Genomic DNA, 22,495 nt, shown 5'->3' on the forward strand with positions numbered 1-22,495 from the left:
AGTCTCTTGCTATGAATGAATCAATAATTCTGCAGCAAACAGCCATCTTGGTCCCTACCTCTCTTTTTTTTTTACCCCGGCTACACTTTGTGCTAATGTTACATTATGTATTCATCACTCCCCCCCAAAAAAACTGCATTAGCCAGTCCTCTATTTGGAGAAAACATGGGAAAAATCGATACCATGCAGCCTCCAGCAGGCTCACGCTTATCTCAAATTCCTGCTACAAATATGAAAGTCAATATGATAATCCAGTTAGGTAGGCTTTTCTCGACAGTTTCATATTGTGCTGGTTCTGTGTTTGTGTGTGTGTGTGTGTGTGTGTCTGAAGCATAAATAAACTGTGGATCCAACTGCTTTTATCTGACCTGTTTACTGGACTGTTCTGCCGTTTACAGCCCATCTGCAGCATGTGTCCTCGCCGCTCACACATGATCTTACACACATAGACACTATGTGCTCTTACACAAAAGCGAGGGGAGTAGATCAGCCGATAGAGAGAGAGGGAGGGGGGAGTATAGACAAAGAGTAACAGGGCTTGAGGGCATTGCAGTTCACAGATAGATGGACTGATGCACACAATACCCAAATATTTTGGCCCACAGCCGGCCTTTGAGGCCAACCCGGCTCAACCTGTCCACTCATCATCTTTGCCTTTTTTCCAAAATACTGACCTCTATCAACACCAAACTGATCAGGACTCAATGTACAACTTTTAAGTCTCCACACTTCATTCTCCTCTCCATACCTGAGGTGGGGAGCAGAGATCCGTTAGAGGATGATCTTCGGAGGATCCTCAGGCTGTCACTCCACGACCGAGACTTGGGCAGCCTCTTCAGGAGCCGTCCCAGCCGCCTCGACACCTGTCCGAAGCAGGCGCTGCCAACCTCACCCTCCGAATCGCCCCTGACCTCCTCCAGGTGCAGCGACACCTGGCCGAGAAACGTCCTGCCCACCCCGACGCCTTCAACCCCACCCGCCCTGACCCCGACCCCCACCTCCACCTCCCTCTTGGCTTCCTCTCGCCCTGGGACGAGAGGTGCTATCTGGGCCATGGATGGAGCATGGTGGCACCATCCGGCCGGCACCGTCCGGTGCGCGTAGTCCTCGCTGGCCCTCCTGTCCTGCCCCCGGCTGGCCCTGTCCCTCTGAGGACTGCCCCAGCGCCAGCCCCCCCAGTTCCCCCCTCTGCCATCCCAGCGCAGCCACTCTGCCACCGGTGCCACGCTCCGAATAAACAGCCCCCTCTCCACTCGCTCTGCCACCCCTCCACCTGTACTCCTCACACACTCCCTAATGCTCTCCCCGCTCTGCTCGCCTCACACTTCTCTCCCGAGCGGTCGTCCTCACACCTCAGCGTGCGGACACGAGCCCCGAATCTCTGCCGCACAACTTGTTCCCCTCCAGTGTCTCTCTCTGCTATCAATGCTCCCTCATCCTCTCTCTCCCTCTCTCTGACTCTACTGCAGCACCCACACACTCTGCAGTAACAAACAGCCAGCTTAAAGAGACAGAGACCCCCTCACAATCCTGCCATCTCTGCTCCCCTCTCTTTCCAGCAACAGGAGCCGCTCTCCTTTCCGTCCCCTCAGTGAACACACTTCATTCAGCTTTAGAGAACACGGTGGGACCTCCGTGCAAAAGAGCAGAGACGTCACCGACCACTGCAGAGGTGGTTACCGACACTGCCTCCTCCTGTCTCCCCCTTCTCTGTCTCCTCGGTGTGAAACCCCACAGCCTGGTTGATGGGAAGTGAGTCAGCCATCCAGTCTAACTCCACAACAGTGACATATCTTGTCAGTGCGAAGGACTTGCATCACCTCAAGTGTGTGCGTGTGTGCGGGCGCTTGTGTGTGGGTTGTCCGTCGGTTATTAATATGCACAGTGAAAGACCGAAAGAGAGAGAGAGAGAGCGCTGCTGGAGTTCTCCTGCCCTACTTCTAACACTGAAGAGTTTGGAGGAACAGGATGTGCTCACCAGTTTCACTCACAAGCAGATGACATAATCGCGAGCAACGCCATAAGAAGGCAATGCCGTGACGTCGCTGCAGCGCCGAGGATGATGTTTCTGTTTTCATCCAAAAACTGCGCTCAACCAACATGTGCTTCAGAGTGCCTTTGTCTCGTCCTTTCGGCCCAAGCCACCTCTTCCTCTGCAGTCCTCCTATCATTTTCCACCAAGGGCAACCTAAATATAGCCTGCTTGAAAATCCCCACTGTTCTGCCATACATACAGGCTACAGCTGAGCAGCGGTGCACGGTGAGGAGAGCACAAAACAGCACTCAGGTCTTCGCGCAAAAACAAAACCCCTATCTGTGTGACCTTTCTTGTCACTTCCTTTTTTTTTTTTATATATAAAGGTCAAATAATGTTAGGCAGTGGGTGACTGGGCGTCTTTCCATGTACACTGGTTGTTTTCTAAGAAACTGAACAAAAAAACTACAGTACAGTGTTCAATAGCGTTTCTTGAATTCAGATTTTCAACTTAAGATATTTGAGCTCTGAAGGAATGGTTTTGGCCCAAGTCTAGTTAAAACTATATTCATCACAGGTCTGGCAGAGCTGCAGCAGTGGTATGTCGGGACAAGAAGGTTATGAGCCATTTAACACAGCCCTGCTCCTGTGTTTTCCTCTTCCACTGTGAATGGACCAATGTGAAACAGCTAAAGGCCTCCTAAGACAAGGTCTGCTTTGTGTAGATCAGGGGAAGAGGTGAAATAAGGAGGAGATGGGGTTTAGGGAAAAATAAACATCCTCCAAAGAGAGATCAGGAATGCCATGGGGCATAAAGAATACACAGGGAGGGTAACATGAAGGTCTGCTCCTGGCAGCCATGTGTCAATGTGAGTATCCCTCCCTGTCACTGCAGTGACCAGCACACGACCCCACATCTGCTGCTGTAGACGCACCGTAACAACAAAGATCTCCGCCTTGCTTGTCAATATCAGAGCACAAACACTGTGAGCGGGGCTTTATCAAAGTGAGCGAACAGCGTTGACATACGTGGATCATGAATGCTTTTTTCCTTGTTGTGAAATCGTGTTTGGAGGAGCTCTGATCTCTGGAGTGTTCGAGGACTCAGTGGGGGTGAGAAGGGCAGATAATCATGAAAACACAGCCACTTTTAAGAATCTGCGGGGTGTCGAGTTAATGAATGCAAATTAGCTGGTTGGTAGAGCGCCATAAAATTAATTGAAAACTATTTTGATTAGCGCCAGACTGATTTTGTGGGGCCGATGTTGATATTAGGAAGTAATACATTCCAATATGGAGCTGATACTTAAACTCACATTTTTGCAGTGATCCCTCAAATGTGGTTATCAAACACAAGTGACAAAGACATGTAACAGAGGCAGGATATTTGAGTTAGAGTTAGAGTTTTACACTAAACTGTATTCACCAAAATGACATCAGCGCACTAAAACAGTACACTTTACCTAGAAATTAATAATTATATATTATCCCAAGCATCTATATCTGAATATTAATCTCTGAAAATCAGCGGACATATACACTGATACTGATATCTATGATAAGCAAACATCAGCAGGTAAAAAAAAGCAGGCAAACCGAGCGTCTTAATCAAGAGGATTTTTTTGCTTTCTTATGCTTTATATCATTGTAATGCAGATTTGAGGGGTTTTGGTCAGACAGAATGAACAATAGGAGGATACCACCTTCTGCTACATGAAATTTCATTCATTTTGACACCTTATAGCCTCAGGTACTAATCAATAAATTGCAATAACACAGATTCAATAATGAAAATAGGCATTAACTGCATCCGTAATTGAAGGTGCATGTGTAAGAGGTTCTCTTGATTAACTTTTTAATCAAAAGGACATTTTCTACTACACTTTCTAGTACGTTATGAAGCATCCAGACGCCTCAGGTCCTCTGGGACAGCTTAACTCAGTGATCCCAAGATCAGAACCAGGGCAGGTGAAGCAGCTTTTAGTTTCTGTGCTCCCCACCTGTGGGACAAGCTTCCTGAACAACTGAGGTCTGCAAAAACTGTCAGCTAATTTAAATCAGGGTTTAAAACATTACTGATCACTGTAGCTTTCAAATAAGTAGATTTGTAACTTCTTTTTAATGTGTAACTTTTGATTTGCTTCCTTCTGTTTTATTGTCTTTTAAATGCAACTTTAACATTTTCTTAATGTCTTGTTGTAATGCATTTATAAGCGTCTGTAAAGCACTTTGAATTGCCTTGAGTCTGAATTGTGCTATAAAATAAACTCGCCTTTTAGGGAAAACATTTTGAAATCCCCATTCTTTATTTCTTAGCAGCACATAAACACATAGTTAATGGTTTACAACACACTGATGTAGCTGTAAGCAAATATAAGGATATTTTTAGGTGTTTATTGTGTGTTTGTCAGCAATAATAAATCCTCCTAAGAGGCATTCTTAAAGTGCTTATCAAGTAGTATTAGTTAACTCTGCAGCACTGTATACCACAGCTTTAGTCATGTACAGTATAATGATACTTCAACCACACATGAACACATCCTTGCATCATGTTAAGGTATTTGTTACCTGTTTAAACACATGTACAAAACATTCAGCTGGGTTTAAATATCTGTTTATAGATGAAAATGTCCTCAAATCTGTGTGTTATAAACCATTCATTGGTCCTTTGGGGTTTAGATGCTACATTGGGAGGGCTAAGAGCTACCCCAATGGGGTTTAAATGACAACTATGTAAATGGAAGCTGTGTATTTACAGTAAGAGCTGCATGTATTATTGCATGACAGAGACTGGGGAGAGCACCAAACCCAGTGTGTCGGAGGGCTGGTGCCACAACAGCGTGGTTCCCTGAAAGCTTTAATTAAATATTAATCTGACGTCTGACTCTGTCTGCCAGTCTGTAATCCAGCCTCTCCATCCCTGAGACATAATCCCTGGCAGGAGACACCCAGAGCTGGGATTAAAGGAGGCTGCTATTCCCCTCCCTCACTCCCTCCCTGCCTTTTCTCGACCAGCAGCACAACATGGAACAATATATATAACAATTCAGTGTAACAAACGACAGAGAAGAGTGACAGACAGTGGAGTTTGTTCCCTAAATGGACAAGATTAGTGTCAGTAAGACAGACATATAGAGCTCAAAAAGTCAAGACCGACTCCGATCAGACATATTGGTCATACGCTTCATCATTTTATGACTCATTAGGGCCTGATGCCACAAGGAGCTCTCGTCTGTGTGTGTGGACGCACATATAGCGTGGGGGTTGCTGTAAAGCACTGACATACCACAAATCAAACAATCATCCAACTCCCTAGTGGAGCAATAAAGACAAAAAGAATGCACAAAGCCAGCTATAGGAAAACATTCAGAGGATTACACAACAACAGAGGAGCCGACTATGAGACCGGGAGCCCTGGCTAGATTGACAGATTCCACTGTAGGGCAAGGCCACATCACAACAGCCCCCGTCCGTCCCCGGGGAGAGGAGCTGCGTAGCTGCCTCTATAAGCTTCATATGCAACGACAGCCGACAGAGATACAGAGAGGGTGATAAATTAAAGACAGACAGAGGGAGCGAGGCATACAACGAGACAAAGAGGCAGAATGATGGTTGTTTATGGTTGCAAGGCCTCCGTCTCTCCCTCCCTGTCATTTGCTGGGTGTAGTTGAAAGAGGAGCATGTGTGCGTGTGTGCTCTGTTCCTATTTTAGCAGTTTTGGTTGCATTTTCTCCCCACAAAAATACCCTGACATGCCTAAATTTGTATGGCTTGTCATAAATGTCCCGGTGACCCCCGTGACCGCATGCACCTCTGATGTTTTTCCGAGAAAAGGGAGCAGAAAAGACAGGGGACAGAGAGCAGCTGGCAGCATGGGACTACAGCTAATTAGCTTGATCCATAAAGAGACTAGCGAGGACAAAAAACTCTGTGAAGTTCTTGGGTTGTAATAAAACTCATGACTCTGTGTGTTAAGTGTGTGAATAGTGCTCCAGTAATCACTGCTCTCGCTCCACTGAGCTCTTGCTGATAGCACACTAAATCAGACAGCTCTGCAGTGCCGGACAAACTCTCGCTCTTTCCTCCCCATCCCTCACTTTCCTCCCCATCCCTCTTGTTCTAGCGCCCCTGTCTCTCTTCATTCCCATCACTCCTGCCTCCCTCCCACCCCTCCTCTGACTCTTTCCACTATTTTGTCATCCCTTCCCTTCCTTGTCCCCCTCGGTCCTGTTTTTTTTTTTTTTTTTTCACCCAGTGCGTCCTTTCTTCCCTCTTCTCTTTCCTCAATTGCTTTATCTCACACCGCTCTGTATCCGCAGCCCGCCAGTGACAGAGTGCTGCTGACACAACGCCAACTCAGCAGCCGCATGCGCTCACACACACACACAAGTTCAAACACGCATACACAGCATGCATGTACAGTATATGCAACACACACACACACAAACTCTTTTGGCTGAACAGATTAAACACATATCCACACTGCCAGGTCAAATTGGCTTGGCCCGAACTCTCTGTGTCCCAGAGCTGTGCAGGTGGGAGTGATGTCATCAGAGCCTGAGCAGCTCAGCAGTATAGTCAGGTGTGTCAGTCCAGACAGATCAGGCTCAGTGACCGGAGAATGCTTCAGTCCAACACATAATCAATTTAAAAAAGGTGCTTCTGGTGTCCCTACAACATCTGTACCCCCCATGGAGCAAAGACTTGTTGGTGCATAAGTGTGAGCTTTAGACATTTCTATTGTGTTTTTGAAACTCCACCAATGCACCACTGTAAATTTCAATCTATCCCTCGCTCTTTGAGCCGAGGCTGCAAATCACAGACGGAGAACTCTGGGAGGACAAGATAATGGGCTTTCCATGGAAGGGCTTTTTGGCTTTGTCTATGGAGCAAATGCTTGGAAATGCCCTTCCCTGTCACACTGCCTCCTTCACAAAGGCACATGCACACTTTTTTGTGTACACATACACACACACAGCCACCAGTATGAAGGAGTTAAGCACTTGTGTCCTTCATAAAAAATCATCTAATAGTGTGCCAGAAAGGAAATACAGCCTGATCTTTTCCGTTTTAAAAGAAACAATTAATAGCCTACAATCACGCAAAGTGCGTGTTTTGGATTCACATAATATGAAACTGCCAACTCCCTCATGTCCACTGGACACGCACAAAGACACCCTTAAGATGACTCGGAGGACACGACCACTTACTTTGACACTTGAGTGCCTGCGCAGTGATCTGGCGGCTACAGGCGTCACACCAATCCTGCGTAACGGGCGTCTCCTCGAACTTGTGTCCTTCGCCCTTCTCTGCCCTCACCCGGGGGTCCGTCCCCCGGGGAAAGATGGACCAGGCCTGCCTGCGGTGAGGCTCAGTGCGGGCCAGCCTGACGACTCCAGTCCTGCCCTGTGTGAGCCGCTCCAGGTGGAGGCCGCTGCTCTCCCCTTGTGCCTGCACGGAGGAGGAGACGCTCCGGTGTCTGCTGTCTCCGCTCCAGGTGTCTCGCCTGCCGTGTGGCGCGTCCCGGTGCCGGTGCGCTCCTTTGTGTCCATTTGTAACCGACCCGCTAGGCATGTCATTGGTGCCCGAGCTCTTGAGTGAAGTCGCCCTCCGACCACCTGTGTTACGGTTTGAGTCACAGTGGAGGTTGCAGTTGCAGTCACTGGTGATGTGCCCGGCTCCACTTCCCCGACTCCCGGCTGCGGTGCGCCTGTCGCAGCCCGACCTGCCCTCCTGTCTGTCCCGGTCAGGGCTACGTGGCGCAGCAGGGGCGGCCGGAGCTCCGCATCCTTCACCGGGCATCACTCCTCCTCTCTCCGCCGTGTCTCCCGCTGCTCCCGGAGACGAGGGATGAGCAGCCGCTTCCCCTTCAGTAGTGACGGACCTGGACTCCCCGCTGCTCCCTGAGCTTCTTCTGGGCATCAGCCTCTCCCAGGACGACTTCCTCGGCAGTTTTTTATTCCCGCCGCCGAGCATTTTGAAGAAGAGGAGCGGCGGTTCCGAGTCCAGCCTGTGCGGACCCGGGTGCTGCCCCACCACACTCGCAGACGCCATTATCCCGTCGTTCCTCTGTAACGCGTGTGTGTTTGGCTGCTCGGAGTGTGTATTAGTGCGTGTTTTCACTCCGTGCCCTGAATGTAAACTCAACTCACGCCCGCGACGAGCGTGTAGTAGTGACGCAGGGATCTGACGGCTTTAAATGCCGCGAGCGCGCTCCCTTTTTAAGCGACGGGAGCGCGCGCTAATCCCCGGTTCTCACTGTGGCTTTGATTTGGTCATCCGACTGAATTATTGAGCAACATTTCAATTCCAGCCGACTCACGTGAACTCGTTAGCTGTTTTAGGCATTTACTCCAAATATAGTCAGAGTAATAATCTTCTGAAACCACTTGTACTAAAAGTAGACTGCAGAGAGGAGACTGGCATACACCAGAAACCACAATCACAGATGAGCAGTCTGTGAGAGCTCCCAGAGACTGGATTAAGATGAGAAGCAGAAAATAATAATGACTGGGAGTTAGATTTCCTGTTTAAATTGTCAATAAAACCAGTAGGCCAACATCTCTGACACATGGAAAGTCATCTGTTGTATGTGATCAATTATTTAATACTTTTTTGTAGGTGCTTAAGAGGGCCGGCTAGAAGTGTTGTGTCACTGTCGAAGCTAAGCAAAGACCAACTAATGTAACTGACTGTGTGTATAACACAGGACTGACACAGCAAGAGATAAAGTGGGCCCCATATGTACTGAATTATCAAGTCGAGGTGATAAAAACACAATGTCACACTTGTTTGTGTAGGCCAGAAACAGGAAAGTTATCAAATTTTCCACTTCGCCAAGAGCACGTCATATGAGCGGCACAAAACCACAGCGACAGTTGAAGCTTGTCCCTCTAGCAGAGCTGAGAAAGCCCCCGAGGACACCCACAGCACTCCCACACAGGCTGAAAGAAAAACTTTCAATTTCACTCTGTGCTTCGACATGTCAAAACAGCTGTGTGCGAGTGCTCAAAGAGGTATGCTGCCCCTGTAAACCTACGAGAGGACATGTAAGGGCTTTTACTTTTACTTTTGAGCCTGTTTTACTTCATCAAAGGAGATGATATCGTTTCTCGCAGCAAAACAACAAGTATGTTTAACATTTTTCTCATGCCATACCCGTGAGCCATTTAAAAAACCCTTGGATTCCCCCTGCATTTAAACCATGTTGACTTATATCATTTCATATTGTTAATGTCATGCCTGGGTGTTGGCTTTACACTTCTGTTAAAGAGGAGTCACTGTGGTGAGCGCTGTTTCCCTGATTTTATTACTTCTCTTTTACAGTGAAAACCTGTGATCAAATACAGAAAAATAACTTATCATTCAAGTTAAACATCAACAGGAAGACAAACACATCAAACGTCAAAACCACAGGACGATGTAATCACTCACTACTCATTCACTGAGCTGACAACGATACACTTGAAGTCAGTCTAGAAATGAAGTCACGTGAAAGAATTTGAATAATCAACCATGAAGGGAAAAGTCAAACTCCTTTAATACACACAGATGTCAGACACACATATATACGCAGACAGATAGACGGAGAAATATACAGTCAGTTTGGTTAAATTCATCACTTAAGGTTCTCCAGATGTCTCAGCGGTTCTTCTGCGGGAGAAAGAGGAAATACAGCCTTAGAAAAACACTCCAACAGCTGACTTAGCATTCATTTGGCTTTATCCTGAAAGTCCATCACCGTGGCAGCCTGTTAAAAATACAATAACACTAAAGGCATTAATGAGGTTTATATTGAACTGCTGTACTCAGTCGCCAACCACACACACACACACACACACTGAGTTATAATCCATCAGTAGTGTTTCCTCCTCCACACTGTGCATCTTATCTCTAAATTGAGATTCACATTTTATCGATTGTTCTCGGATGCTTCCTCTTCCTATAGCGCGGACTGCAGAAGATCCAGTGTCCATAACTGTTCATGAGTGGCACTTAAATTGAGGTGCTTATCAGGGGGAGTGTGTGTGTGTGTGTGTGTGTGTGTTTGCGTTTGTGAGTCAAGATGATGCTGCACTTTTGTCACAGTGTAGAAGGTCTGGCCAAGCTCGGCTCCAGAGCTGCTGCAGGGTTCACTGCTCCCAGACTATAGGACAAAAGACAAATACAATCAACATCATGCTTTCTCACCTACTGTATCATGGGGGTGTTAGATTCAACAGAGGTTGGCCACTCAACTGACCTCTCAATGATGCCGTTGTTACACTGTAGCTCCCTCACCAAAATCTCCATTTCCTCCTTCAGACGGTGCATCCTAGAACAAAGGAAGAGATGTTATCAGTGCAATCGGGCAACTCTTTATCATGTGCGCACACACACACACACACACACACACACACACACACACACACAAACCTGGAGACCATCTGGTCCTTGTCGGTGGGCACAATTCCCGGCTGTTGTCCTGCTTTGGTGGACCGCACACTGAAAAGGATTTTGTCCAGAGTCTGAGGAGCACAGAGGAGATGTTACATGACAACCAAATACTTTCAAATCCAATAAAAGAGATCTCCAAATTATTTATTAACTTTTGGCCTCGTGTCATGTTACAATCTTTGATGTTAGATGCAGAGACAGAGAGTAAATTGAAATGCTGACCTTATTTTGGCACTGCTCACTCATCTCCAGGTCTGCCAACAAGCCTGTGGAGAAGGAGCTGAAGTCCTGCAGTCGGGTCTGCATCTCCAGTAAAACACTGCAAGGTACAGTGCAGATGACACACTTCAGTAAGTCAAAGCAAACATCTTTACAGTGTGTCAATGCAGGCTGGATTCCAAAACAGAGGAAAAATCAATGGAAAAACAAAGACTGAAATCTGCTATGGTCAATTTTAAATGAGCAAAAAATGCAAAGACAGATAATCTGGATATTTTCTTAACAGGTAATTAAGTATTTATTCAACTATTATGGTGAGTTTTGATCGAATAAAATATATTTTTATCACAGTTTAATATTTTTTAACCTTTCTCTTAAGATAAAAACCAAAACAGTTTTAGTTCATAAACCCTATGTAAGGTTTTACTTTACACTTATATATACACATATGTGACACAAGAATGATTGTGAGAGAATCTTTTGGTTGCATGTGTAGTACCTACACACACATTCACACCTGAAACTGTCACGCTCTACTGTTCTTCAAAGGCTCCGCTGTGTCTGGAAAGCCTCGTTCAAGGTGCAATACGCAACCAGACTTTCGAATAAACAAGGCCACAAACAAAAGTTCTCATTTGTTGGATTTGAAATGCGTTCATTTAAATCAGTTAAACTGCACTTCAACAAACAGTTCACAGCTTTACAAAAAGTGTTATGTTAAGCACATTTATCCCTTAAATTTTAGACTCAGCTTATGCAAAATCAACTGTCATAATGTTATTTTTCTAATGTAAAATTTTGTTGCTTTATCTGAGCAAAATTGAACAGGAATTTAAGAATTATAGAGTGAACTGTGATAAAATTTACAATCTCAAAATCAGATGCTTAACAAATGTGAAGTGAGGATTAATAATGCAGACTACATACTTAATCTCTTTGAGGGAGAATGTCCTACTGCTCTGTGCTAATCTTCTTCATCTAAGCTTTCATCATCTGAGTGAATGCCTGTCAAACCACACAAATAGTTATCTTGTTGTAAATAATCAAGATAATGCGAGATAACACAGATCAGTTGAGTCTGGCCAAAAGTCCACAATGTATTTGGAGTTCAAAAAACGACCCTAGAGCCTGCTTTGACCTGCTCCAAGTCCGTGTTGAGGCCAAAATCTCTTTGTATCTCTGCACGCAGTCCTCTCTGAAGAGAGATTTCACTCGCTTAATGTGGCCCGACAGGTGGATTCTGGGAAGGGAGAGTGACAAGCAGATTACAGGAGAGCTCAGAGTAAAACCTTCAGGACAGCAGCTGTGTGGACTCGTACTCACTTCTCAAACTTGTGGATTTGCTCATCATTATATGCCAACTCTGAGGTGAAATAAGAGAAGTTACATTTTTTTCATGAAGAAAAACAGCAATGAATACACATTATATACCAACAAATAAATATACATACTGCCGGTTATTCTGTCTTTACGATAATGCTGATGTATTGTTGTTATCTTTTGCAGCAGCATCTCCATCTTCTGACAGCTGTGGGAGACAAAGAGGTCACAGTTCAAACGCCACACAGCAATGAGGTCACCCTGCAGCTTTGAATCACTAAGTACCTCTTGTCATTGGCCAGCGTCTCTGCTAGCTTGGCCTGCTCTATCTGCAGATGGTCCAGCCGGTTCTGAAACTCTTGGATGCCAGCAGCGTATATAGGCAGGTGCTCATGGACCTGTAGAGACAGCAGCCACAGATACCCGAATCAACAAATCACGACTCTGCCACAGGATTAATGGTTCACAGTCCATCATCCTGGATTAGTAATGAAGTAATTCATCCCAATAAGTAAACATCTGCTGGGTTGACACTAGAACTGCAATGACTAGTCTGTTGATCCATTAATCTAAAAACAAAATCAATCGGCAACTATCTTGATAATTGATTAATTGTTAAAAAAAAAACTGTTTCCAGCTTCTGAAATGTAGCAAATCCTGCTGTTCTTTGTCATTTATGATAGTAAATGAAGAGTTAATTGAAGACGTCACTTTTGGGTTCCTGTAGACTGCGATGAGCATTTTCCACTACTTTTTTTTTTTTTTGACATTTTATAGACTAAATTAATAATGGTGAAAATAATTGGCTGATTAGTCAATAAAGGAAACAATCTTTAGCTGCAGCCCTAGTTGGTACCATGGATCTAACAAAGTAAATCTGGACACAGCATCAGAGGTGGAGCCCCGTTCATTCCTATGAAAAGCATCTCAATGGTGCATGAAGCAAAAAACGTTCCACTTCCTAGGTGTATAATTACATGATTTTCCACAGTTTCCTCGTTGTGCGGCCCACAGAGTGTGGGCACTAGGGACTTCCACCGGTTAAGACAATTTAATGGTGCTGCTTTTCTAGACTTTCCAAATGTTCACAGACTGAGTGGCTCAAATACTGATAGTGAAACAAGTTATTTCACAGGGTGTGTGTTGTTGAAAAAATGTATCCACCGTTTTAGAGTGGCTTCTTTCACAATGTAAGCTCATGTTGAAAAGTGGGCCAGTGTGCCAGTGTCTAGTGACGAAGTCATTAAATGGTTTGGGCACTATGTCAAATTGGCTTCAGATGTCCATCAAAACAGGAACAATTTTCCCATCCCCTTTCACATTACTATTTGTGTTATGATCTGTCATTCTCCACTTATGAAAGAAGGAATAAATAAATAATATGCAAAAAGCCCTCTTCCAAACAGGAAGTCACACATCAGTCACAGCAGTCAAGCTGGTTTCTGTGATGTTTCTTCCTGACGCCACTCACCAGCTGCAGCTTCTGAGTGCTATCAGCTGAACCTTGGTTTTCTGAAACAAAATGGCCTCTAAGAAAAATAAAGATACAACAAAAGAGGGAGGAGAAAGTAAAAAAACAGAAGGTGGGTTTAAGTTTGATTATGAAAAATCAAAAATGTGTGTGTAACATCAAAGATTCCTTTTTATTTAGCACAAAACTTACAGCGTATGAATCCTGTGTTCTACGTTGAGGCAAGACTGCAGTCTAATGGTGATCATCGCAATACTGTGCATTGCTTCTCCACACTCCTTTCGCAACTTCATCCTGAGGAACAATAAGAATATAAGACCAGGAGGAGTAATGGAGGGGAGAAGAGTTTGACAAGAGTCATTACCCAGAGTCACACGTCATCACTCAGTGCAGTTAGACAAATCATCCTTATTTTAGCATGTGTGTGCGCGCGTGCGCGTGTGTGTGTGTGTGTGTGTGTGTGTGTGTGTGTGTCTCACATGTAGCTGTAGTATCCCTGAAGTAGCAGCTCTCTGTGTGTGTGCAGCAACCGTACTATCCTCAGATACTGGTGGACCACTCCCACTATTACCTAGAGAGAAGAGGGGGGGTTAAAGGAGGTCATAAATAATGGGTTGGAGGGTTATAATACACATAACTCTACAGAACATTAGGCATGTGTGTGATAAAAATTCAGTGGAGCAGAAGTACCTTGGAGAAATTGTAGTCTGCCATGACTTCAAACCTGGATGGGATGACTGGAGTCTCTGCTGCAGAGAGGAAAACCCACATCCCATAAAACGTATGACTTATGGAAACAGTGTGTCATGGTTCTTTTTTAATAAACCTTAATGATCATCTCATCTTTTGTACATCTATATAAATATTACTCATCAAAACATGATTCACAAACATATTTATCTGTTTTCTGTGTAGGTGTGATACTGGGATACACCTCAAATCAAAAACTCTTTCATATTTCTCTCGGGGGACTGCTATGAATAAAGAAGAGGAAAGCTACAAGACTTCACAGAAACATATCAAAAGGTGTCTTTGATTGTCTTACGTTCTCTAAAGGGCAGGCCGGTATTTGCTTCAAGCCCGAAGCTGAGCAAAATGAGGGGTCGCGCAGGTGAAGTACTCGGGAGGTTGACCACCTTCATGCTGCCTTCCAGTGGGAGGTTGTGACCCAGGTAGAGCAGATGTTGCAGCTGTACTCCGATACCCGTCTGAGAAGCCACCTCCTCGAAGAATGCTGACACCCTGTGATGATTGACGGGAGAGAGAAGCAGACACCTTTTGAATTCAAGGTCTGATTCCTGGCTAAATTTGAAGATTAGAGTCAGTGCTATAATTGTGATTCCTTGCACAGATTTCCTGAGGCATCCATAATGTGTTATGTATTCATGTTTTTTGAGACAAAATATGTGATTGACACATCCGCAACTATAGTTAGATAAAAGCAAAAACTAACCTACAAACTATGATTCAGCTCACATCACATCCTCTGGCACTAATCAGATACTGCAGATGTAACACACACACTCACTCTGTTCTTCCACACTCAGAGGCCTGCAAGGATTCAATCAACTGAGAGGGAAAGCCTGTATACAAGCACTTGTGGATTACAGATATGATCTGGAGCTTATTTCCATGATCACATCAAACGCATTATACTCATTATTCTGCTCTTTCTTCACACTATGGGCTTGTTGGTGGATTAATCAGCTGAATGAGTCATGTCCACCAAAGCTTTTGACCATAATACCAACATCCCACCTTGCGCCACGTCATTTACATGGATCCACCTACTCATGTTTCATGCCGTAAAGTAAACAAAAAACACTGTTGAACAGGCAGAGCACATTTAAAGGTCAGGAAAATACAGCCTGCATATGTAAGTATGTGACAATCTTTGTGCAGCCATAAAAACACAGTGTTCTCTCCTTTCATGTTGTGGAAAAATGTTAAAAGTAAAAAGTAAAATTCTGCAGTTAAAAAATGCAAAATAAAACATAAGTTGTATCATCCTTGTTATTGCCATCTCTTAAATTCTGTCAAAGCCGCAGTAGTCTGTTAGGATTTAAACAGTTTGCTTCATTTGTGTTTGATCTGTATAACGAGTGTGTTATGATACGCCTGTGCAAACCTACATGTTGTAGTGGTGTATGTAGATGCAGTGTGCCATGGCCTGTTGCAGAGAGAAGAGGTGAATTGGCTGCCGCTGCAGAATGTCTGTGGTGGCTGTGAAGAACTGGTCAAAACCCCAACACCTCTCCTGGTCGGCCTCTAGTATACCTGCAAGCACTGGAACCAGCTGCACTGTCAGACCCCTACAGAAAGGGAGGGACATTACATAATTAGCATCAGGTGTACTCAACAGTCAATGCATGTTAAAATGCTCTTTATTAGGCGACATACTGTGAGAGTTGGCAGCTGTGAGGTAGTTGGTAGCTCCACTCTATAGGTCCGTCCAACACCCGCTGTATTCCAGCTATTGCCCCCATTGGCTTCTCTGTAGTTATCTTATACCTACAAAACAACACAAACAACACAGGACAGGTTGATCATTGATGGATGCTCATGTTCTACCTGATACACCAGGATTCTTAAGAAACAACATGGCAGAGGTTTCCATCACTAACTTAAATATTTTTAACAATGTAAAAATGTCCGACTGTCTGCCATTTTGACAGATTAAGACTCAATGACCACATGTAAAACCACCTGTAGTAGACCCCCTCGCTATCTGGGCGCTGTATGGCAGCAGAGCAAAGAAACATAAGAAGTCGTCTGTTGGAGTCAAAGGCACAATGACAATCGCCTCTGACAATTGCTATGTCCCTTTATCATTAGAAAATAAAAATGACAGATAATAATAAATTACGACGGAATATTTACGACCCTGTTTGTCAAAATGAAGGCCAACAAGAAAGAAAGAAAATGCAACCTCTGCAGCATGCAGCAAAACATCTTCCTCTGAGGGGAAATCTAAACACAGTTTGGCACAATTTGAAAGATTGAGTGGTGTTTTCCATTTTCACAGAAATATGTTAAGTATCATGGAAGGTGTGGATTTTGAAAGTCACTGTTGCAATCAGAAATGTACGGTCTGTAAATTTTGTATGTATTCACTTACATGGTGGGCTTGTTCCTGCGGGGTCCTCCATACGGTATGAAGGGGAGACTCCCAGTGGCAGCGTGGTAAAATGTCACACCAATACTCCACAGGTCTACACTCACTCCATAGGATTTCTGATGAGGCTTACGCAGCACAGCACGTTCGTACATGTCTGGGTGCTGCACACAAACGTTTCAAACAGTAAGAAAAAAAGACACAAGCAAGTCTGCAGAGGTGGATATACAGCCATGGCAGCCTCATATGTTGACAGCAGTTCAGATTATCATCTAATCTTGAGTATTATCTAAGTATCAAGTGAAAGCAGAGGCAGTGCTTTGCCCTAACATGTATTATTTTCCCAGGAGTGCTTTTTCTTTTTCAAGGAAACACCATTCATCCGTGTAAACATTGAGAGGTCACACATATACACTCTTATGAGCTAAAAATATAAATGATATTGTTGCCAACATGTACAATCACTGTGAAACTGTATCACATAAGCCAATAATAATGCTCTTTTGTCTGTCAAATTGTTCTGATTATGTAGAATTTCCACATTAAATTATTTAAAACCCTTTAAACTAAGATATGTATCAATCTGTCCACTAGAGGGCTACCTAGTCTTGATAATACAAGTTGCATTGATGTATAAGGAACTGAGCCTTACAGGTCTCACAAATCTATTTGAACAGGTTCAGGTCGTCTTTGCTGCAAAACCGAACACTGTTCAACAGGATTTTCACATGAAGCTGGAGTGGAATCACATGCAACGGTGTGGTTTGTAACAAACACACCAATCACATGCAACACATAAACATTTCAACAGACAGTGATAGAAACAGCTTATAGACTGCAGGATAACAACTAGAGCATAAAAGAAAGGATGAGTGGGAACACATGAGATATTGATTGCACCCTTGGCAGTAAAGAAATGTTCTTTTGTCAAGAACAAGCTATTAAACAGTGAAAGGCAGTGCTGTTTCTGCTAGCAAGCCTCAAGAGCTTTCCCTGAAATAAAAACTGAACTCACTGAGAAGGTTACCAATAATCTTATATAACACTATTATACACTGCCTGGCCAAAAAAAAGGTCACTACATGGATTTAATGCAGCAAATAGGTAAGAGCCTTCCTTTGTTCCATTGTTTAACCCTAACTGATGCAGTGAGTAGCTTCTCCTCTCTTAAACAACCATGTGGGAGGACATGTCCTGTGTTCATGGAAAAGATGATACTCTGTTTCAGAAAGGTCAAATTTTTTGCCTGCATCAAATAAAGAAAACAACCAAGGAGATATCTGAAACTACCAAAATCGGGTTAAGTGCATTATTAAACCTGGAAGGATAGTGGTGAACCATCATCTTCGAGGAAGGGTCATCTTGAAAAAATATCTTGAATGATCGCGATCGAGGTCACTTAAACGTTTGGTGAAATCAAATTGTAAAAAATCAACAGCAGAACTCACGGCTATGTGTAATAGTGAAAGTAAGAGCATTTCCACACACACAATGTGAAGAGAACTCAAGGGATTAGGACTATTGAGAGAAGGGCCAGGCAGTGTATAATAACTGTCCACCAATAGGACGCACTGAACTTACTCTTCATTGATGGAATGTTAATTCATCATCTTTTTAAAATGTTACTCTGTCTTTATTTATCCAGGATATTAGGTTAGCAATGTCCTCTTCCACTGAAGGAGTAAAAACACGTGCTGTTCATAAAATCACCTCATGTCCTATAAGGCAGCAGTAATCGAATATAAAGCTATGTTTAGATTGCCTATAGGTTCACCTGTAGCAAAGATGGTACAGGGGAAGTCTGTCCACAACACATTATGGAAACAAATGTTCAAAACACTGCTCCCTCAGACATCACAGTATTTTAGTATTAAAGTATTAACTTTATTATACTTATTATGAAAGTATAAAGTATCAACTTCATACTTGTTCCAAGACCTGTTTCTTTTGAGTTAGCAGGATGTATCAATAACTATAATTTTAATTACCAATTACTGCCAACTAAGATTTGTTTTTTTTTTGGGGGGGGGGGGGTAAAACAACTTTTTCACAACTAATCTATTAAATCTTAATCAATCTTTAGTTTATTCTTTACAGATACACTTGGATGACCCACCAAAACTTGATTTGAAAAATACAGGCTTACTACATTTATTCGTGGGACGGTTATCTTACCAGATACTCTTCAGTTCCATATATAGACACAAACTTCTCATCGTCTTCCAGCTCTCTTGCGGCTCCAAAGTCAGTCAACTTATAAACAGACTTGCCGTCCTCCCCAACCTGCCGCATGATGTTACCTGGCTTAATGTCCCGGTGTACCACTCCATTTTCCCGTAGGTGGTTCATCCCCTGCACTGAAGAGGAAAAAGCGACACCTCAGTTTAGGTATATGAAATTATTGGAAAACACCAAGATATGCACCCACCTACACACAGCAAAACTGTGAGGAACTCTGTTTCAGGCAAGCCAAAAGCATTTTCTGGCTCCTCAAGCAGGCTGAGCAGACTTCCTCCTGAACAATACTCCATCACCAGCACCTTCTGTTTAGACGGCAGCTGGAGAGAGAGTTGAGAGATGAGCAGCACTTCATTTAACACTGTAAACATTATGAAAATATAATGAAAACTTACTGACTCAAGAAATCCACGATATATACTGTAAAAACTACTGTAACTTAGTAAGGAAAGTGACTGAGAAGGTAATTAGGAACGTATAAACACACTAAGGAAGCCATCTACTCCAAGTGTAGGGCTGCAACAAACTAACTAATTGTCTTAGTTTTATACAACTGTCTAACAGAGTAAGACCAGATATACAAATAAATGAATTTGGAACAAAGCAGCAGCACTTATACTGTGACACTAAACTCATCTTAACACATGGCCATGTTTTCCATTGTCGTATTTCTTGTCTCCCCCCTCTAACGGCCCCCATACCTCTTCCACAGCGTACAGCTTTACAATATTGCTGTGGTTGAGCTTCCTCAGCATCTCGAACTCTCTCATCTGGACATCATGGGGGCGGTTGTAGCTCACCACGTTAAAAACCTTGACGGCTACCAGCTCACCAGACTTCTGCATGCACACGCACGCACGCACGCACACACGCACGTGCACACACATTGACATCAGCATAACACATCAAAGTATCACATAGGAACATCAAAAACAGCCCACATCTGCACTGCAACCACAACCTTTTCTTATCACACATCCTGGTGACGCTTTAGAGACAAAAAGTAGGCTGAAACATCAGACGTACTAGCAGCAGTGATGAGAATGAGCTGCTCGGCGAAAAACAACTTGACAGTGCATTTGACTGATAAACACACAGCTACCTTATTGCGTGCCTTGTAGACACTGGCAGTAGCCCCTTGACCGAGGACATCTTGTAAGGACCACAGATAGTTTGTTGTACTGGCTGTAATGCCTGACATGCTGGAGGAAGAGACAGAGAGGATGATTCAGATAATTAGAAAACCATTAACAGAGACTGGGGAGAGAGACAGGCCCTCTTTGTCTTTGTGCTCTCCGGAAAATAAAATGAAATACAGAACAAACTAGCTAATTATACATACATAACAACTAACCAGTGTTGCAAAAAGTACCCTTAGGTCATACTTTAACAGAAATGAAGATATCATGTTAAATATTACATTGGTTAAAGTGAAGGTCACCTATAAGAAAAGTACTTCAGAAAGTCTTAAAGTGTCTGAAATTAAATGTACTTCAGTATCAAACGTAATTTTCTAGCAATAAATGTGTTTAAGCCTCAAAAGTACAAGTTAAAGTAAATACCACATATGTTTACATGTACATGTGTCTACTGTGGCTCTGATGCTGCATGTAATCTGCTAAGTAACTTGTAATTAAAGTGGTCAAATGAATGTAGTGGAGTAAAAAGTACAGTACTACAGTACAGTACGTACAATACATGGCAGAAAATGGAAATACTCAAGTACAGAAATTGCACTTAAGTACACAACTTGAGTAAATATACTTAGTTACATCCCATCACCGCAACTAACTATTAAGTGGGTCACTGTTAGTAGTTGTTTTATAACTGAACACATGAAGTAAAGTACAATATAACTCCAAGTTATTAAAGACAAAAGAAATCCCTTCCGTTACAGAGAAGTTATGACAAACTAGCTAACACAACAGCTAACTTCACATGAAATGCTCAGGTGATTTTAATTAGCGTTAGCTAATATCTAGTTAGCTAATTAAACTGAGAGCCAACTGGACTGTGCACTTTAACGACACCACAAATAGTAGCCACACTAACAAGCTTAACTCTGTTGGCAGCTACTTATGTCAACAACTAACCAGTTTAGATACTTCTCATTGTCATGTAACTAACTAAAACGTTAGCTTGAAGTGTTAGCTTACCTGTCTGGTGCTGCAGTTAGCCTTCACCGGTTATGCAAACTGCACGACGGTTAATCCTGGTACATTTGGCGTCAAAATACACTTTGTGTCGTCAGTTACAGCTCACAATGACCTGAGGCTTTACGGTAAGACCCAGACTTGGCTGAAAACAAAAGACGCCTACGTGTGAAACTTCTTCCGCGGTGAGAAACACAAACAGCTGCATACCTGTCTTAATGGCTACTCTCTGAACAGGTACCAGGTACGGCACAGGGGGGACAGGCTGATGAGGACAACAGCGTCGCTCCGTCTCTTTTCTAACGTGGACCCTGAAGGTTCATGAGTGAGTTGACGCAGAGGCAGCTGCTGGCAGCACTGCACTTTCTGTTTTAGGAAGTGTGGGTTTCACTCGGGGCGGACTCTGGTCTGCAGATGCTGGCGGAAACACAGCTAAGTGCAAACTTGACAGTTTTATTCTCTGTGTGAACTTCCGACCGTGCTACAAATTAGAGAGTAGTAAAGGCAGGACATGCAGATTGCGGCATCCTGGGGGGGTTAAAGTAAGTCTCTAAGTGTTGATTTGACACCAGCCTTTTACGACTTGGGAGCCACAGCAGCATGCAGGGACCCTGAGTGTCCCCAGACCTGTGTGGTTAAAGGGAAACAGACAGCTCAATGTCCACATGCCCACATCAGCAAACACTGCCCCAAGCACCAGGCCCTGGACTGAAGGTTTCAATCACAGTTTTTGTTTTGTAGATGGCCTACTTAACAGGGTTACGCCTTCATGAGTGGATGTGATTGTGTCCCCATGTCCCTGTAAAGTCTCCATGAGTGCTGCCATCCTGTCCTTTCAGTTCTTCCATTCATGTCCATGGAGCAACAGTCTGTCCCTCACAAACCTGACCTGTAAAATGTCTTTTAAAATATCTGAATGTCTTAAGTGGTGAGTATAATTCCCCTGTACTGTCAGCTGAAAATGCACGACTCATTATGTGATACTTTTAGTGAAATGACTGACTGATACACATGAATTTGTCCAGACAAGATTGTGCATGCACGTGCAGCCTTTTGCAGAAATCAAGGAAGATAAAGCAGAAGGAAGGGTCTTTACGTCACTGAATCTTTCTTTGGTGCCAGACTGTGGTGTCAGCTGTATTGAAGTCAAAGGGAAAGGCATAAGGAAACACACTGAAACCCAACACATCTACGTCATATGACTTTGGTGAAAATGCCTCCAGAAAATGCAGGAACACACTTCACAGAGTAGGTTAACGACTGACTTCTTGTCCCACTGCAAACAGGAGCCTTTTCTAAACAAAGTCAAGGAACCTACTATCACCACTGATATGATATCAGTGTCTCTTTTCCACAGATTTAATAATCTGCACACATCCACATGTTGGAAACTCACTGGAATCTTGCATGTTGCTTAAGAGCCAGTCAGGAGGTTTCTTGTGAGTCACAGAAACGACGTGGATAATGCACAAGTAATGACTGTTTAATGTTCATGTATGGTTTTATCATTTGACCGACTGTTTCCGTGTTGACTGTCTGGTCTGATGCCGCAGACACTGTACAGTATG

General features: G+C 43.6%; 2 protein-coding genes across 2 annotated transcripts in view; both read right to left on the reverse strand.

Annotated features, from left to right (window-relative positions):
• Positions 1-8,114, reverse strand: part of rassf5 (Ras association domain family member 5) — a 28,879-nt gene extending 20,765 nt beyond the window's left edge. The window contains exon 1 of the mRNA XM_084348767.1: positions 7,186-8,114. Coding sequence (XP_084204893.1) covers positions 7,186-8,029 — 844 coding nt within the window. The 5' untranslated portion in view covers positions 8,030-8,114. The remainder of the gene's footprint in view (positions 1-7,185) is intronic.
• Positions 8,115-9,491: 1,377 nt separating this feature from the next.
• On the reverse strand, positions 9,492-21,366 carry ikbke (inhibitor of nuclear factor kappa B kinase subunit epsilon). The gene is made up of 21 exons (XM_084349272.1): positions 20,931-21,366; positions 19,877-19,976; positions 19,476-19,613; positions 18,965-19,094; positions 18,712-18,893; positions 16,540-16,700; positions 15,822-15,932; positions 15,554-15,733; positions 14,467-14,663; positions 14,112-14,170; positions 13,901-13,992; positions 13,614-13,715; positions 13,422-13,479; positions 12,236-12,348; positions 12,082-12,158; positions 11,954-11,993; positions 11,769-11,870; positions 10,634-10,730; positions 10,391-10,482; positions 10,218-10,289; positions 9,492-10,121 (listed from the first exon to the last, which is right to left on the reverse strand). The coding sequence occupies exons 2-21, from the start codon at positions 19,973-19,975 to the stop codon at positions 10,058-10,060; spliced, it is 2,166 nt and encodes a 721-aa protein (XP_084205398.1). The 5' UTR covers position 19,976; positions 20,931-21,366; the 3' UTR covers positions 9,492-10,057.
• Positions 21,367-22,495: the final 1,129 nt, after the last annotated feature.

This window comes from Pagrus pagrus (genome assembly GCF_965226575.1).
Source record: "Pagrus pagrus genome assembly, chromosome: 3".
NCBI classification, from domain to species: Eukaryota; Metazoa; Chordata; class Actinopteri; order Spariformes; family Sparidae; genus Pagrus; species Pagrus pagrus.

What these genes read in the sequence shown, in the direction of transcription:
- ikbke (XM_084349272.1), bottom strand. Translation starts at nt 19,975, where the DNA reads ATGTCAGGCATTACAGCCAGTACAACAAACTATCTGTGGTCCTTACAA. An exon ending in CAGGGATACTACAGCTACAT is followed by an intron (nt 13,716 to 13,900) that starts GTGAGACACACA and finishes ATTGTTCCTCAG; the next exon opens with GATGAAGTTGCGAAAGGAGT. An exon ending in ACGCTGGCCAATGACAAGAG is followed by an intron (nt 12,159 to 12,235) that starts GTACTTAGTGAT and finishes TGTCTCCCACAG; the next exon opens with CTGTCAGAAGATGGAGATGC.